General features: G+C 41.1%; 1 protein-coding gene and 1 long non-coding RNA gene across 2 annotated transcripts; both read right to left on the bottom strand.

Annotated features, from left to right (window-relative positions):
* Positions 1-3,416: 3,416 nt before the first annotated feature.
* LOC137001990 (uncharacterized) lies at positions 3,417-5,765 on the bottom strand. The gene is made up of 3 exons (XR_010891758.1): positions 5,575-5,765; positions 4,390-4,442; positions 3,417-3,555 (listed from the first exon to the last, which is right to left on the bottom strand). It is a non-coding gene; the product is annotated as an uncharacterized lncRNA (long non-coding RNA).
* Positions 5,766-8,293: 2,528 nt separating this feature from the next.
* LOC137037159 (pentraxin fusion protein-like) lies at positions 8,294-11,754 on the bottom strand. The gene is made up of 6 exons (XM_067410976.1): positions 11,694-11,754; positions 11,202-11,484; positions 9,900-10,033; positions 8,705-8,981; positions 8,408-8,544; positions 8,294-8,298 (listed from the first exon to the last, which is right to left on the bottom strand). Exons 1-6 carry the CDS (start codon positions 11,752-11,754, stop codon positions 8,294-8,296), a joined length of 897 nt encoding a protein of 298 aa, XP_067267077.1.
* Between the last annotated feature and the right edge of the window lie 6,027 nt (positions 11,755-17,781).

Genomic DNA, 17,781 nt, shown 5'->3' with positions numbered 1-17,781 from the left:
ATGATGGCGGTGTCTCTAGCACTGAAACACTTCCTCCCAGACCTGAGGGGCCACCACATGTTGGTCCATACGGACAACATGACGGTGGTCTCTAATGACCAGTCACTCACTGTAAAACAGTTTCAGAGACTGTTGGGTCTTATGGCAGCTGCGTCCAACGTTATTACTTTTGGCCTTCTGCACATGAGACCCCTACAGTGGTGGCTCAGGACCAAGGGGTTTTCCCCGAGGGGAAATCCTTTTCGCATGATCAAAGTCACGCGGCGATGCCTTCGTGCTCTGGTCATGTGGAAAAAGCCTTGGTTCCTGTCCCAGAACCCATGTTGGGGACTTCTCGTCGTCGCATAATGCTTACGACGGATGCTTCCCTCACTGGCTGGGGGGCGATCATGAGTGGTCGCTCGGCTCAGGGTCTCTGGGAGGACCATCAGTGCTCCTGGCACATAAATCGGCTGGAGATGATGGCGGTGTTTCTTGCATTAAAACACTTCCTCCCAGAACTGAGAGATCACCATGGGTTGGGCCGCACGGACAACACTGCGGTGGTCTCATACATCAACCATCAGGGGGGCTTGCGGTCTCGCCTGTTATTCAGGCTGGCCAGTCGCATCCTCCTCTGGTCCCAGGGAAAGCTCCTCTCGCTGAGAGCAGCTTACATCCCCGGGCGGTTGAATGTGGGAGCGGACGCCCTGTCGAGGCAGGGCGCGAGACCGGGGGAATGGAAACTCCACACTGAGGTGGTGGAGTTGATATGGAAAACTTTCGGTCGAGCTCAAGTCGATCTATTTGCCACAGAGGAGTCAGCTCAGTGCCCTCTGTGGTACTCACTTCAGCACCCAGCACCTCTAGGGCTGGATGCCATGCTACAGACGTGGCCGAGGCTACGTCTGTATGTGTTCCCCCCAGTCTCAATGCTCCTTGGAGTTCTGGAGAAGGTTCGCCAGGAGAAGGTCGACCTAATATTGGTGGCCCCTTACTGGCCGACCAGAATATGGTTTTTCGGACATAATGTCTCTCCTTCAAGGCTCTCCCTTAGAGCTTCCTCTCAGGCAGGATCTCCTGTCTCAAGCGGGCGGCACGATTCTCTATCCCCGCCCAGAAATGTGGAAACTGTGGGCCTGGCCCCTGAGGGGGCAAGGCTCATAGGAACTGGTCTCTCAACCGAGGTTGTAGAGACCATCCTTCACTCCAGAGCTCCCTCCACGAGGAAGTTGTACTTATGTAAATGGAAATTGTTCTCTGTGTGGTGTGAACAGCATAATTTGGACCCGGTCCATTCTTCTGTCTTTGACGTGCTTCAGTTCCTTCAGGAAAAGTTTTCGGAAGGTTTAACCCCTTCCACGCTGAAAGCATATGTGGCCGCTATTTCGGCTCATCATATCCCTGTAGGGGGCTCCTCGCTGGGTCGAGACCCCCTAGTAGTACGCTTCCTCCGTGGTGCACTCAGGTTGAGACCTGTGGTGCGCACAAAGACCCCGACCTGGGACCTCACTATTGTGCTCCAAGGGCTGGCTGAGGCTCCCTTCGAGCCAATAGAGGAGGTGTCAGACAAGTTCTTGACACTTAAAACTATCTTTCTCTTGCCGTCTCTTCTTTGAAGAGAATTGGTGATTTACAAGCGCTGTCAGTCGCTCCATCTTGTCTTGAGTTTTCGCCTGGTATGGTGAAAGCCTTTCTGCATACCAGGCCGGGCTATGTTCCGAAGGTTCCGACGAGGGTCCCAGGTCCCATTGTACTCGAGGCTTTCTGCCCGCCTCCTTTTACGAGTTCGGATCAGGAAAGAAAGTGGATAAGCAAGTGGGTGGTCGAGGCCATCTCACTTGCATATGAGACAGTGGGATGTCCGTGTCCCTTAGTGGTGCGCGCTCATTCCACGAGAGGTATGGCCGCGTCCAGAACTCTCTTATCTGGAGTCTCCATGGACGACATTTGTGGTGCGGCTGGATGGTCATCCCAGCACACCTTCATCAGATTTTATAATCTTAATCTTAATATCACTCCGGGGGCCAGGGTCCTACAAGATAGCAGCCAGGCACTCTGAGACACGGCGTAGTTGGGATTGCGTTCCCATCACGTCATTCGACGTAGCGTCGATAGTTCCCACGAAAGGGAACGTCTCGGGTTACGAGTGTAACCCCTGTTCCCTGAGTAAGGGAACGAGACGCTACGTCACGTGGCCGTATCTCCTGCATACCTGGTGCGCTTGCTTCAGACATTTTACAGAAGCTGGCGTGCTTTGTGTTCAGGTGTGCTTTATAGCTTCCTGATCCGTGACGTCACCCGTCTCTGACGTCACGTCTCTTCATTGGTTGGATACAGAGGTGCTTCACGAACACAAAATACAGAGGGTTCCCATCACGTCATTCGACGTAGCGTCTCGTTCCCTTACTCAGGGAACAGGGGTTACACTCGTAACCCGAGACGTTTTATTTCCTCAAGGGAATGAAGCATTACGCTATGTGGTAAAGAATACCGCATAGAAACGGGAGGATTCATGTTTAAAATCATCGATGGCAGTCTTCAAACAGAATACACACTGAAAAAAATGATACTTTGGACCAACTTAAAAAAATTGCTGTAATTTGTTACAGCTAAATTTATTAGTTTTTCTCAAACTATATTTTTAATTTGGTTAAAACTTTAAATTTTATTTTAATATCAATCAAAATAGTTCTTCAGCCCAAGGTAAAAAAAATACATTGAAACAAAGTTAAAATATTGGTTTTTATGGAGACCAAATCATTATTTTTACTTTAGTACAGCTTAAAATGTTTACTTTGGAAAAACTTACTTTTTACCGTAACATCCAAGTATAATTTTTACTTTGGACTAAACTAAAAAAATTGCTGTAATTTTGTTACAAGGAATTTTATTAAGTTTACTCAAGTTAAATTTCTGATTCAGTACAAACTAGATTTTTAATAACACCTAAATCAATTTATTCTCTTTAGTCACAAGACAAAATGTTACTTAAATAAAGACATGATTATTCTCTTCAATAGACCTGTTTATTGTGATGTCTTTAAAATATGCATCAGTTTCTCAGTCAAAAAATAAAAAATAATAAAAACATACAAAAATAAAAATAAATAAAGCCAAATGACTTTTGCTGCCAGTTAGACTAGCCTTTATCAACAATAGATGGAAAAAACATTAAAATAAAATGGTTTTAAAAAGGTTTTTGAATACAAGATCTAACACAATAAAACATCCTGTATCCAAATTTCTCCAATATTTAGAGCTTCACACTTAGACTACACACAATAAAGCACAATAAAACATCTAACATCAAATATTGGGATGACCTTGACAGTTGTCAAATCCTCAAGTTCCACAGTAGATGTCAAGTTCACTAGTGCATCTCCAAAATCTCTGTCTTGGTACTGCAGTCTGAAATTGCCATTTAACCCCACACTTTCCTAACTTCATCCATAAGCTGCTCCATTGACTCTGGAATTCCACCAGGCAAAACTAGCTTCCTGGTGTCATCAGGATTCAGAATAACACGCAACTTGGCTGGCCTTTTGACTGCCATGTCTGCCCATCCAAAAGGATCTAGTCAAAACAAGAAAACAATAATATTAGTTGCAGTACAAAATTGGTCATAACTTACATTAAATTCATATTCACAAATTAAATGATTAACAACACTGTCTTTTGACAATTCTGGTTAAAAAAAAAAAGAAAAGAAATTTCACAGTCAATATTATTTAGTAAATTCTGAATATTTGTTTAAGTCAAATTGATAAGGCCTTATGCTGTCTTAGCAGTTTTTTTTTTTAACCAGAATTGTCAAAATAGAGTTGTTAATGTGTTTATTTTAAACAAATTTAAATTCATATTCACAAATTCGTCTTTTACCCCTGTTGAAAAAACGAGCATATGCTGGTAAAGTAGGTTTTGAAGCTGGTATGGTGGTTTGAGCTGGTTTATGCTGGTCCAGGACCAGCTTAGGACTAGTATGGACCAGCAAGACCAGTTTAGGACCAGCGTTTGACCAGCATACAGCTTTAAAACCTACCTTACCAGCATATGCTGTTTTTTTCAACAGTACACAATGGATGTTTGAGCATTTAATTATTTATTTATTTATTTTTATATTTCAAAATTTATTTAATTGAGGTAGCCTATATACACACACAATCCAAATCATATTTAATGTTTTTAAAATAGGCTATATAAAATAGTAAAATAGTTCCAATAAATTTTACTGTGGTACCGAAATTGGTACCGAGAACCATAAAATTTTCATGGTATCGGTACCGACTACTGGAATTTTTGTACCGTGACGACACTACTCTGTGGTCATTTAAAAGCTATTCTCTAGTGTTAGTGATTCCTATTTACAACATAAAAATAATGTTCACAGATGTTTACATTGGTACTCACCAAATTCAGCAATTAGGGCAAAATTCTGGAATTTCCAGGGAACAAAATCCAACCTGTAAAACAAAGGAAAAGTTGAGATTTCACATCTTAGTTTTTTGTTGGGGCAATTAGCACTATCCATAATCACTAGACTGTAATTATTAATTAGTCCCTACTTTTGTAGTGATATTGTACTAAACTGCATTATGCTGACAGGAGAAACAATGGAATATGAATTCTTCCTTGTCAATCAGAACTCATTTTCTAATTCAGTAAGTTTTATTAATAACTTTCATTTTTCTTAGTCATTTTGCTTTCCAGATTCAATCTCTTAACGTTACTTGCGTAAAGAGCACGTACACACATGCGCACTCTTCAAAAACGGTGCTTAAAATCTCTTGACAAACTAAAATATGTAAATGACATTTGTATATATTCAAAATAAAAGATATACATTGTACTTAATGAGAGCTTGCTTATTTTGCTCAAGATAATGATTAAGTCCATATGTCGTAAAAAACAAGAAAGCTGTCGTTCCAACCACACAAGTTTGCGATGCTTTTTGTGAATGTTCGTTTGAACTATGGTTTCGGGAAACACAGAATCATTTAACTAAGTTAGTAACGACAGAACTTGCGATGTTAGTTGGACGATGTAACAATGTTTTTGGGAAACGCACCTCCAACAACTGGCACCGCTTCAGCCGTTTGCCTATGTGAAATCCGAATAATTGTTTTCCGTTTAAAAAAAAAAAAAAAAAACAATTACCGACTCTATACACAAATAGGCTCAAACGAACATTAACTGATTCCGACATTACAATTAACGTCTCATATAACGTTACAGCTCCCGCGGTCAATGTTTAACCAACGTTAGATTATTTGACGGCTGCAGTGTATGTGAGAAAGCTGTTGTAGTTTATTCGAGCACTAACTTTGTTAGAGACAAACGAGCCTTATCACACTAAATTACAATTATATTTTCCTCACATCACAGTGAAATAAAAATTAAATTAACCTTGTATTTGTCACACTGAGGCAACATGCGTATTGCGATAGCATGGTTTGGTTTGGCTAGCTTTAGCTAACATGTGCACAAACACAGTTGTCTGTAAAGAAATAACCTAATTGTCCATCCTGCCACTAACCATAAATGTGAATGAAAAACACTTATTTTCGTTAAAATAACACATTTTCGAATGCTTACCTTGTCTAAAAAGATTTCCTGGGCAACGGACCGTCTTCAGACTCGAAGCGATAATGGCGGATGGCAAAATGCTGGCTGGTGGCGCGAGCAGTTAGATGATGTGACGTCATGTGGTCACGTGACATGAAAACATCTGGTTTAAAGTAAAAATACTACTTAAGTCAAATTGTTGTTTTTAATTTTTTCTAGGGGCTTCGTTATTTGCTTTAAGGCAAACTGAAAAAAACAGGTTTAAACCAGAAACCATGATTTTCACTTAGTCCAATGTAAAAATGCACTTTAAATGAACAACACAGTAGTTTCACTTTTTTCAGTGCATGCTCATTCATTCCCTGCCTCTCTATGTATGCTTTTTGATAGTTAACAATGTTCCTGATTCCACCAACCAGGGTAAAATTCGGCATAAAATACACTTCATAAATACCTTGTATAAAGTGGGGAGCAATGATATATCTCTCCAAGTGGAGGGATCTTCTGGAATGTTATTCTTTTTAGGGATCCTATATATAAGAGCCCCCTTCCAGGACTCAGGAACTTTCCGGTTAATTAAACAGACATTAAAAATCTGAGTTAATGTCATTATTGAAAATTGTTTTGTAGCCTTGAGCACTTCGTAAGTCACACCATCTGCACCACATGCTTTGTTATTCGGAAGACTATAGAGCATGCTTGAGATTTCCTCTGCGGTGAAGTCCGAAGTAACGGGGGCATCTTTCGGGTCCTCCAAGTCGAGAGCACCGCACCACGGAGGACTGCCCACCTGCCGGTGCAACTGCGCTGGTTGGCATTTCACAGCATAATGCTCACAAACTTTATCCACATCATTTATCGCAGGAGGAGGATCTGGGTAAGTGCTATTGTTTAAAATTATATCTATTGTCTTACTCCTACGGTGTTCCGAAAGATAGGCTAGTTCGTTTTCGGTCACCACTCTGGGTTCTCTCATACTGTTAGAATTTGTCGCTTTACTGAGCGCCGGCTGGATGGTTTCCTGTGCGAAGCGCAGCTGCTGATTTATCCATTGAGTGAGCATCTCTGAATTATATTGTCTACAGCAGGGATGGACAACTCCGGTCCTGGAGGGCCAGTATCCAGCAGAGTTTAGCTCCAACCCTAATCAAACACACCTGAACCAGCTAATCAAGGTCTTTAGGATTAGTAGAAAGTTATAGGCAAGTGAGTTTTTATCAGGGATGGAGATAAACTCTGCAGGACACTGGCCCTCCAGGACCGGAGTTGTCCATCCCTGGTCTACAGGTTTGTCAGATTATACATGTAACAAGTTGCGCCTGTATTGATCCGCTCTGCTTATTTGCGACCCAAAGCTAATTTGCACAGCTCATTGTTAGATTGTGTTGGTCATTATGTTAATGATTTGACTGCATCTGTGTACTTTAATTTGCGTGTCAACAGTAGATCAGGCGCAAAACTTGCCACTCCCATCGGCGCATTTGTGGAATTGCACTCTCATGCTAATTTGCCCCGTTTAGTAAATCTGGCCCTTAAAATCTTTGTTTAATTTTGATGTTTAATTTATGGTTTTCCTCAGCCAACTTTTTAAAACCCTGTAGGTACAGTTTTCATCAAACAAATTACAATCAACTGTGCATGCCTTCTGTCAAAACTTGAAGTGGGAATGTACTTTTATTCTTTTAGTAATAATCAGTTTCACAAACAGATATTAAAGAATAAAACTTTCATTAATATTGTCATTAAAATCAGGATTATGCAGGAAGGGCAGAATAGATTATTAAAAACTGGTTTTGGATGCTGTTAACATCACACATTAGCTTCATCAGTCCATTTCACATCACTATTGTTACGTCCGATGATGTATGATTATTATAGCATTGTGTTATATATTTACATATTGTGTTGTGTTATATATTTGTATATTGTGTTGCATTTAGACGTATATTTTTGTTCTCTGCTCTCTTTTCGTACTCCATAATAATAGGTGCTCTGACTGACCAGCTGTATTCATTCAGTTGATGTTGGACGCGATTGGATGGTTCTTTCTTGTTTTGGGGAAAGTAAGTGGAGGGAGCCATTTTTGTTTGTAATCCTGAATCCTGTACTTATTTTTTGATGTAAGTACATAGTACTAAAGGCCACTTATTATAAAGTGGGACCATTTGTTTTGTTTGTTATTTTGCCTAGGCTCTTCCCTAAAGCTATCACACACATTTTCCTTATTATTCTTTTGATATTTATATTTGTGTTATGGTTATTGTTATTTTTGTGCTTTCTTACTGTTTATAACAGAAAATTAAAAGTTAACATTGGTTGAATTGGTGGTTGTGTTGTTGATTCTGGGATAAAAGGTTGGACATCCTCAGTCTATCCATGTTTTTTTTTTTCCTCTTTTTGAAAAAGAAAAAAAAAAAATCTTTTTTAACTTTGTTACCAGCTCCTCAACCCTAGATGATCAGCCATTATTGATCCAGAAACATGAAATACAACATGCAATGCTGAAGTAATTTATTCATGTGGAAAGCAAAGATAAACAAAGATGGGTAAAAGATAGGTGCATTTTAAAAACCATTTCATCCCTTTACTGAATGTGCACTGAAACGTATCTTTTATCTGAAGAATAAAAGGTGCACAGGTAAAATGAAAACAATGAAAAAAGTGCAATACTAGTATTGCTCAGAAAACAGTAGTTTGGTATTTTTCTTATAGGATCAGTGGACTGTGGTGTAACATCATCTCATTCCACTTAATCTGGCAATGAAAATAGAACAAAACATCATTAAGGGAACGTACACATAGTATAAATAATACATATAGAACAAACGTCTACACATCATGTCTCTCTCCTTTTATCACTCACCTGAATACACCTCAACCTCACACAGTGTGAGATAATCAGAGCGCCCAGGTATAATAATGTTGACATATCGCCCCTTAATAGGATTAAACTCAAATGTTTTTGTGTCTCCAGCTGGGATGGACGCAACAGTTGCAGCCCTGTGAAGAAACACAGTAACAGAGAAATAGAGAGGGGCATATCAAAACAGCATGAAGAATATTAAATATACTTCTGTCGAAGGCATGATTTATTCAAATTAATCTTATTTACTCACATTCTAACCATTTGTGTAAGCATTAAGAGAGAGACAATACTTACAGCTGATTATTGTTGCCATTATTTTCCAGGCTTTTGCCGATACGGATCTGAGCACCATTTAGTTTCTCTGCAGAACTATAGTGATTAGTGATGACAACCCTGTTTATCTTGTAGACATCCAGTAAGTCAACTCTCCACCAGGGGTCCTTGTCATAACTAGTATATGAGCATGACCCCTGAGTGTAAATTGGATTCCTGCTGCCATCAATAGCATATTGAGGTCCATATGTACTGTATGTGGAAGACTGTGCAGCTGTGCCTCCAACAGCAAGATTCCCTGTTTAACATAAAATAATAAACAATAACTTTTTTTTTTTTTTTTTTTTTACTTTAATGTGCTAAAGTATAATTCCAATATAATGGGCAAAATAATGCTAAAATATTTAATCCAAAGGATTGCACGGCTCTCTGGAACACTTGATTCTGATTGGTCAGTTGTGACATTCTGAGGTCTGATATTTCCAGATAATGACCGTCATCAATAGTAACGCTGTATAACAGAAGCTCATCCGGGTTTCTGAAGCCTTTCTCTGATGTTTCTTGTATCACACCACAGACCTGCTTTTTCTCGATTCATACAAACACAACTGGTGCGTCTCTGTTATAGTTATTGATTGCATTGAAATATTTTTAATACTAAGAGTACTGTAGAGTTCACCTTGTTGTCAAAATCATTGTTTGTGTACACTGTAATGGATTCTAAGATAACAAACAGGCAAGAATTTTAAATAGTTTAATCTCAAATCAATATGTCCGTGTAATCATTTATTTGGTTTACTTGACTGTACATAAACCCTTAAATGTTTGTCTTGCTAGGAATCTTTTTTTTTTTCACGGAAGCTTTGAGTATATTACAAGTGAGCTTATAAAATATTTAAACTCAAATCAATATTTCATGTACATAATTATTTATGTGTGGCTAGTAACAATATAATAATCACCCTGTCAGATTTATTTTGTGATAACAACTGTCTTGATGTACATTATGTGTATTATAGTTTCAGAATGTTCAGTAAGAATATTATATATATGTATTACTGACAACAACATTCAAAGTAATGAACAACACTTACTTGAACTACAAATGTACGATGGTATGTCATTTTCTGTTAATAAAATAATATCAGTTATATACACATTAATAAGTACATAAACAAATTCTATCACAGAGTTTTCTTCTCTCTCTGTCCCTTACCTGCAGACACCTCGACTTCACACAGAGTAAGGATTTCATCATTCCCAGGTAACAAAATGTTGACATATCGGCCATTAACAGACTCAAATGAAAATGTTTGTGTGCCACTAAAAACAGTGAGAACAGTTGCAACTCTGCAAATCCATAAAGAACAGTGTTAAAATGAAAACCAGAGGCCTCACAACACATTGCACTCTTCACAATAGCTTGTTTGCCATCACGTGATTCTGATGACGCTCAAAATTCAAATAGAGGGCAGGAAGTGAAAAGTAGAAAGGACAAGATAGAGGAAAATCCATAATGTATTGGTTTAGACACTATTTCAAGAGAGGTATAAACAGAAAATCACAACATATGTTGGACGTGATCCTTACATTATAAAGAGGAGAGATTTTTATACTGAGTTGCCCGCCATCGAGATGCAACTTCTCCAGTGCCCAGTTGCGTAAAGCACCAGGTATTTCCCTCAAGTATGAAACTTAAGGCGTGACTTCCCCTTAGCTATGGGAATGTCTATATAATTATGGGAATTTCTAGATTACATGTCTATATCATGAATAAAATCTTGATATAATACCTTAAACAGTTCTCTAAGGGAAACCGTTAAGCGTTTCACAACAGCTACCCAGGTTTTGCTGTTATAAATTTCTATTGTTGCCATGGACACGTTATTTGTTATCAGTGTTTATGTGAATAAATGCTCAAATTAAGATGTTTATCATATGAAGCAGTCGATCATGTCTCATAAAAGACTTGGTTTGAACCTGCTCACTCTGTGTAAGACTTAAGTTGTAGTTTTTCAAAACATGTTATACTAAGGAAATCTATGGAGGAATAGTACTTTTTTGTTAGTGGTTGAACATGCAAGTCATATTGCACACACAAGCATTATCCGACTCAGCCGCTCCTAATTGCAGACGTAGGATTAAAAGCCACTTTTTCCTGTGTTTTTCAGTCAATTTCTTGCATTTGGCAATGGTTTCTTGGTTTGATCAATTACAGCAACCATAAACGACGCAAACTTACTGCCCTCCAACTGCATTTCGCGCCGCTCCATGACGTCATGTGCAAACAACCTATACAAATTATTTTTGTTTTATATTGCATTTCTACAAGAAACAGTGGTCTAACCTTAAAAATGTGTAATCACAGTCTGAATAAAATATGTTCAAGTAAAGTACATCTCCATGGCTGTGGCTCTCTGAGTGGTTGGTTTGTGGAGGAGGTTCAATTTTGTTTAATTAAACCAGTGTGAACATGATAAACATGGGAATATGATAGAACAATTGAAACATTTCTTACAGCTCATTGTTGTTTCCGCTGTTGTCCAGACTGTTACCAACACGAATCTGAGCTCCTCTAATCCGCTCTTTGCAACAATCTCCACGATTAGTGATGGTAACATTGCTTATTCTGTAGACATTTCCAAGGTCAACTCTCCACCATGGATTAAACTCAGATTTAGTCTGAGTGCATGAGCCCTTCCCATAAGTTGTGTCTCTGTTTCCATCTACTGCATGTTGAGCATCTCCCTCTGAGTGGCCTAAGGAGGACTGCAAAGCCATGGCATTGAGAGCAAGATTCCCTGTTCAATATGATATGAAATCAATAAAAAAATTATAAGACAGGTTAAAAGTAATACAAATAAATATAAATAAATAAATAAATCACAAGTTTTCAATTACCATATTTGAGCCTATAATTTAATAAATTAATCTGACTGATATATAATAATACACAATGGTTACAGCTTTTTAAATCCAGGCATTTTTACTTGTATTATTCTAAATGTACCTTTGGAAGCAGCGACGCACAGCCTTGTAAGTGTTAGAAACACAATCACTCGTATGGCCATCCTGATATAAGACACAACAACACATCACCTCATCTCAGCATATGAAGGAATAATTTTCAATTTATCATCCTCATATAAACAAAGAAACATAGAAACATAAATATTGCTATCGTAATGATAAAATAGTATAGGAGAACTCCAAGACTTAAAGTCAGTGTAATGTGACTAACCTGCCTCCGTTCTTTGGATTTTGTACTTTTTACCTTATTTACTTTTTATGTAAACTTAATTCAACTTTACATATAATTTAACTAAAAATGATCTAAAATGTGTTTTTTTGATTTTTTTATATTTATTTTATATAGAAATAAATGGTTATTAGAGGTGCATATTGTTTACAAATGTGTTACAAAAATACACTGAAAATAAGTGTACATTTGTGCGGGTAGCTGCCATTTATTCATCAAGAGAAATAGGCAGAGTTTACAAATATATAAAAAAATTATTCATCATTGTGCAACACAATTTGTATAACACATGCCAAGGCAACTTACATTTCTAGACTTAATCATGAAAAGGAGTGTTTTTTTTTTTTTTTTTTTGCTTTGAGCTTCTCTGAATACTGGATAAAGTGCAGGTATAATGTAGGAACTAAAAAGTGAGAGCTAATGAGACATAAATAACTCCTTCAAAGTGTAAAAAGTAGTCAAATCCCAAATCAACACTCAGGACCCTAAATCGAGATCTCATAATTTTTGTGTCAGCCAGTCCAGCTAAGCAGGGATTAAGACCATTCACATTTGAGAGAGATGATCCCAACTATAGAATGAACTCTTAAGATGTCAAGTTTAACAAAACGAATGGTTGAAGAGATGGCACATCTTGAGTTTCACAAGGAAAACCATGAGTTATCGCCAGAGGTTGTTTGATCCCCAAGAAAGAGACTTAAAACAGACCCTGAGAATCACATACACTACCTTTACAAATCAAAATGCATCAGATCTTTCCAAACAATGCCAGACAGACTTATATGTGACTTTTATGCTTAGATCACACACAATTCATGCAATTATTATAACTTTTGAATGGTTTATGGGAGATGTGTTATGTGCTTGAATTATTTTGCATTTATTTAAATAATATATTAATCAAATCTGAGTTAAATATATTGTACTCTTTTTATTGAAGTTACGTCTAAATTTTACTCTGCTAGCGCATGAAAGTTAAGACACTATGTGACTAAGATAAGAATTGTGATTTATGTATGTGAAGGAAAAATAGTCACACCCCAAATTAAAGACAATGTCTAATTGGTTAGAACTCCTCCACGAGGGTTGAACAAACATCTCAGTTTAAAACTCAAGACACAAAGAATTAGGTTAAGGTAAAAATTAATTTACACATTATAGTTGTTACGGGTGGCTGGTAGAGAGATGAGGCAGATACGGATTTCCACGATAATAGAGACTTTACTTCAAACAATGGCAATGAACAACAGACAGACACCTTAACAAAACAGAGAACGGACGAGGAGTGAAGGGAGTGAGTGCAATATAAAGGGAGTGCTAACAATAGAGTCCAGGTGCAGGTGATGAGTGATGATGAGGAACTGACGAGGGAAGTGAGTGCAGGTGTGGAGAACAGGAGGATTCTGGGAAATGGAGTCCAGGGAAACAAGGGATCTGTAACAGTACCTCCCCCTCCCGGTAGGCGCGTCCTCGCGCCGTAGATGTAACAACCGGGAGGGGGGCGGGCGCCCTGGAGACCTCAAACCGGAGCAGGGGAAGGAGTAAACTGGAGTGGAGGTCTCCAGGGCAGGTCCAAAAACCATGGCGGGTCAGGAGCCGTGGGCAGCCATGGCGGGTCAGGGGTTGAAGGCAGCCATGGCGGGTCAGGAGCCGTGGGCAGCCATGGCGGGTCAGGGGTTGAAGGCAGCCATGGCGGGTCAGGAGCCGAAGGCAGCCATGGCGGGTCAGGTGCAGCGGGCAGCCATGGCGGGTCAGGTGCAGCGGGCAGACATGCAGCGGGCATACATGGCGGGTCAGGTGCAGCGGGCAGCCATGGCGGGTCAGGTGCAGCGGGCAGCCATGGCGGGTCAGGAGCCGAAGCCTTCGAGGCGTTGAGCCCAGGCGTCGCTGAAGGACTGGCGGGTGATGGCGGAACCGAAGGCTCCGCCGACCGAAGCGCAGCCGGGGCTCCAGAAGGCCGCAGTGAAAGCAGAAGGACAGCCAACAAAACGAACACCGGGGGGAGTGAGGAGGCCAACTGAATCCGAGGGACGGAGTGACGGAGCGGAGACGGAGGAGTGAAGTCCAGAGGGGAGGGCAGGCTGATGAATGACCAAGGTGTGAGTGGAGGCAGGATGGAGACTGGTGAAGCTGGAGGACTGATGGGCAACGGTGGAGCAGAGGGAGGTTGGAGCCGGGGTGAAGGTAATCGCCCAGAGGTCCGAGGTGGAGATCTGGGCGAGGGGGCTTGAGGTGGAGGTGCAGTATAGACATGACTTGGAGGAGGCGGGAGAGGGAGGCAGGGAGGGAAAACAGTCTTTGGGCTGGAGAGTTCAATCACAGAGACCATACTAGGAGCGGCTGGCTCGGCGGCGGCGGCTGGAGCGGCGGGCTCGGCGGCGGCGGCTGGAGCGGCGGGCTCGGCGGCGGCGGCTGGAGCGGCGGGCTCGGCGGCGGCGGCTGGAGCGGCGGGCTCGGCGGCGGCGGCTGGAGCGGCGGGCTCGGCGGCGGCGGCTGGAGCGGCGGGCTCGGCGGCGGCGGCTGGAGCTGAGGGCTCGGCGGCGGCGGCTGGAGCTGAGGGCTCGTAGGCGGCGGAGACTGGAGAACTTTGCTCGGCGGCGGAGACTGGAGAACTTTGCTCGGCGGCGGAGACTGGAGAACTTGGCTCGGCGGCGGAGACTGGAGAACTTGGCTCGGCGGCGGAGACTGGAGAACTTGGCTCGGCGGCGGAGACTGGAGAACTTGGCTCGGCGGCGGAGACTGGAGAACTTGGCTCGGCGGCGGAGACTGGAGAACTTGGCTCGGCGGCGGAGACTGGAGAACTTGGCTCGGCGGCGGAGACTGGAGAACTTGGCTCGGCGGCGGAGACTGGAGAACTTGGCTCGGCGGCGGAGACTGGAGAACTTGGCTCGGCGGCGGAGACTGGAGAACTTGGCTCGGAGGCGGAGACTGGAGAACTTGGCTCGGAGGAGACTGGAGAACTTGGCTCGGAGGAGACTGGAGAACTTGGCTCGGAGGAGACTGGAGAACTTGGCTCGGAGGAGACTGGAGAACTTGGCTCGGCGGAGACTGGGGTTGAGGGCCATTTCATCCCCTCAAATACAATTAAAATCCCCACAGGCACTGGAGCTGGCTCTGTGGGGACTGGAGCTGGCTCTGGAGATACTGGAGCTGGCTCTGGAGATCCTGGAGCTGGCTCTGGAGATACTGGAGCTGGCTCTGGAGATACTGGAGCTGGCTCTGGAGATACTGGAGCGGGCTCTGGAGATACTGGAGCGGGCTCTGGAGATACTGGAGCGGGCTCTGGAGATACTGGAGCGGGCTCTGGAGATACTGGAGCGGGCTCTGGAGATACTGGAGCGGGCTCTGGAGATACTGGAGCGGGCTCTGGAGATACTGGAGCGGGCTCTGGAGATACTGGAGCGGGCTCTGGAGATACTGGAGCGGGCTCTGGAGACATTGGTGCCGCTTTCTTCCTCCTCCTCCGCTTACTGGGCCCAGTAGCGGAATATGGGTCCAGCCTGGGGCAGGCAGGGAGTTCGCTGGAGCGGTATGCGGAGGAAGCCGGAGGTTGACTGACTGGCCCGGCCAACCGTGTTTCTGGATGGACCGGACGACAACACTGATCCTGAACCTCTTCTACTAAGAAATTGGAGCCATTCAACCACAAAATTAAATTGATAGTTTCGCTTAAGGAGAAACAAAAAACAGGTTCATCAAAACGGATAGTGTCGTCATCCAATCCATCCAAAAACAGGGAGATCAACTGAGCGTCGGGCCAGTTAGACAAGTAAGCAAGCTCAACGAACTCCTCCACATACCTCTCCAGCGAACGTCCTACCTGCAGGAGCCCGATAATGCGTTCGCTGGCTGTTAGGGTGAGAGGCGATGGAGGAGCTGGATCCAGGGAGCTGGGGAAAGTCTCCATTTTTTTTTTCGTGGAAAATCCGGTCGGTTTAGGTCCGTTCTTCTGTTACGGGTGGCTGGTAGAGAGATGAGGCAGATACGGATTTCCACGATAATAGAGACTTTACTTCAAACAATGGCAATGAACAACAGACAGACACCTTAACAAAACAGAGAACGGACGAGGAGTGAAGGGAGTGAGTGCAATATAAAGGGAGTGCTAACAATAGAGTCCAGGTGCAGGTGATGAGTGATGATGAGGAACTGACGAGGGAAGTGAGTGCAGGTGTGGAGAACAGGAGGATTCTGGGAAATGGAGTCCAGGGAAACAAGGGATCTGTAACAATAGTCATTTATACCTGAATAATACTAGACCTGAAGAACCTATTTGTTTAATTTGCATTTTATTTTATTGTATTTATTTGTGCTATTCCTTGTCATTTGTTCATTTGTTCTTATTTTATTACTGGCTGTTTACTTGTCTTTAACATTAAGCTACTTATTAAAAAAAACTTTTTTAATTTATGTTTATTTATGTATATTTGGCTGCATTATGATTTCCTAATTCGGATTATGATGTAGCTCATGTGGATATCATATATAATTATCCTTTTGCTCTTATGCTTTGTTTTACATTCACAATCTTTGAACAAATGTACCAATGTTGCATGCTGTCTGTTTGTTTGCTGTACAGTGATGACTGTATGTTTCTTTCTTTTGGAATTGCATTTTTATTTTGTTGTGCTAAAGTAATTGCAAATTACAATTACTTTGGCACAAATAATTAACTTCCCCCTTTGTCTTCCCCTTTCAGATTCCTTAGATAAGTGTTGTTTTGAGGAACTGAGGTATTGTAATGAAATCTACAAGCAGACATAAAGTAATTTTAGAATGTTGAAAAACGTTAAATGTTCAGTGTTATTTAATGATATTTAGAATGATTAGCATTAAACACTATTTTTAGCCTTTTTAAACTTAATTATTACAGACAAATTATCAATACAAATTATTCTCTTATTTTTGTCATTGTTGGATTGCAGTGAGTGGAACAAGACACTTCTAGACTCCTATATACTATATCTTTACACCCTGAATTTTCCAAACAAAATGTAATTTTAATAGTAAAACCTCCATTGCATATCATGCTCTCAAAGAAAATCCACTAACAGCTTCTTCACTAACAAGGCCTTCTTTATGTCAGAACAGTTGTTATTAGACTTTCTTTTTTAACAAAGAGCTGTGTTACAAGTGTGATTGGTTTAGAGGTTTGTGCCAAGAGTTCTGCAAATTTATCACTAGTGAAAATGACACCAAAATGATATAAAACTGTATTCAATAAATCACTTTTTCCATTCCAATTATACTTTTACCCTTATACAGAGAGCATAAATATTCAACTCACCTGGAATTCATCACTGTATCAACCTCACAGAAGACCTTCACAATTCAGCAGTTATCTGTTTTTAAACAAAATGATACGTTCATATAATAAATATAATTAACAATATTTAATAAACAATGATATATTTATTATTTTAAAAATGTTATTAATTTGAGAAATATTATGCTGTCAGATCAAAAATGTGCTTTTAAAAATAGACATGAATATTAATACATACCAGCAGTCTTTGAAGAGGGTCTAGTTGAATAATATTGTGCTCAGAAATTATGCTCTATTTATTGTTGAATTAAGGCCCTCCCAACCAAATGAGTCTTATCTGATATCTGAAAAATCAACATTAATTGGACATATTACATAAGAATTTACATTTTTCTAAGCTGATATCGTGACAGTCCTAGGTCAAACTTTACTTTGCAGTTCAAACATTCTGATATGCAAAGCAAATCACCCACGTGAATGAACAGAAAATGAGGCTTCGTTTTTGTAATCGATCACGTGACTACTTAAGACCAATACACTCCTTGATTCAGGGCTTGGAGACTGTGCTGTGTG

The sequence above is a fragment of the Chanodichthys erythropterus genome, chromosome 15 (assembly GCF_024489055.1).
Source record: "Chanodichthys erythropterus isolate Z2021 chromosome 15, ASM2448905v1, whole genome shotgun sequence".
Classification (NCBI taxonomy): Eukaryota; Metazoa; Chordata; class Actinopteri; order Cypriniformes; family Xenocyprididae; genus Chanodichthys; species Chanodichthys erythropterus.
The sequence above is the reverse complement of the archived record's forward strand: the minus strand, read 5'-3'. Positions and strand labels throughout refer to the sequence as shown.

Bases quoted from the DNA above. Each gene is read 5' to 3' on its own strand.
- LOC137037159 (XM_067410976.1), bottom strand. From the start codon at position 11,754: ATGGCCATACGAGTGATTGTGTTTCTAACACTTACAAGGCTGTGCGTC. The intron at 8,982-9,899 runs GTAAGGGACAGA...TATGTTAAACAG, and splicing joins TGAAGTCGAGGTGTCTGCAG to GGAATCTTGCTGTTGGAGGC. The intron at 8,545-8,704 runs GTAAGTATTGTC...GTTTCTTCACAG, and splicing joins AATGGCAACAATAATCAGCT to GGCTGCAACTGTTGCGTCCA.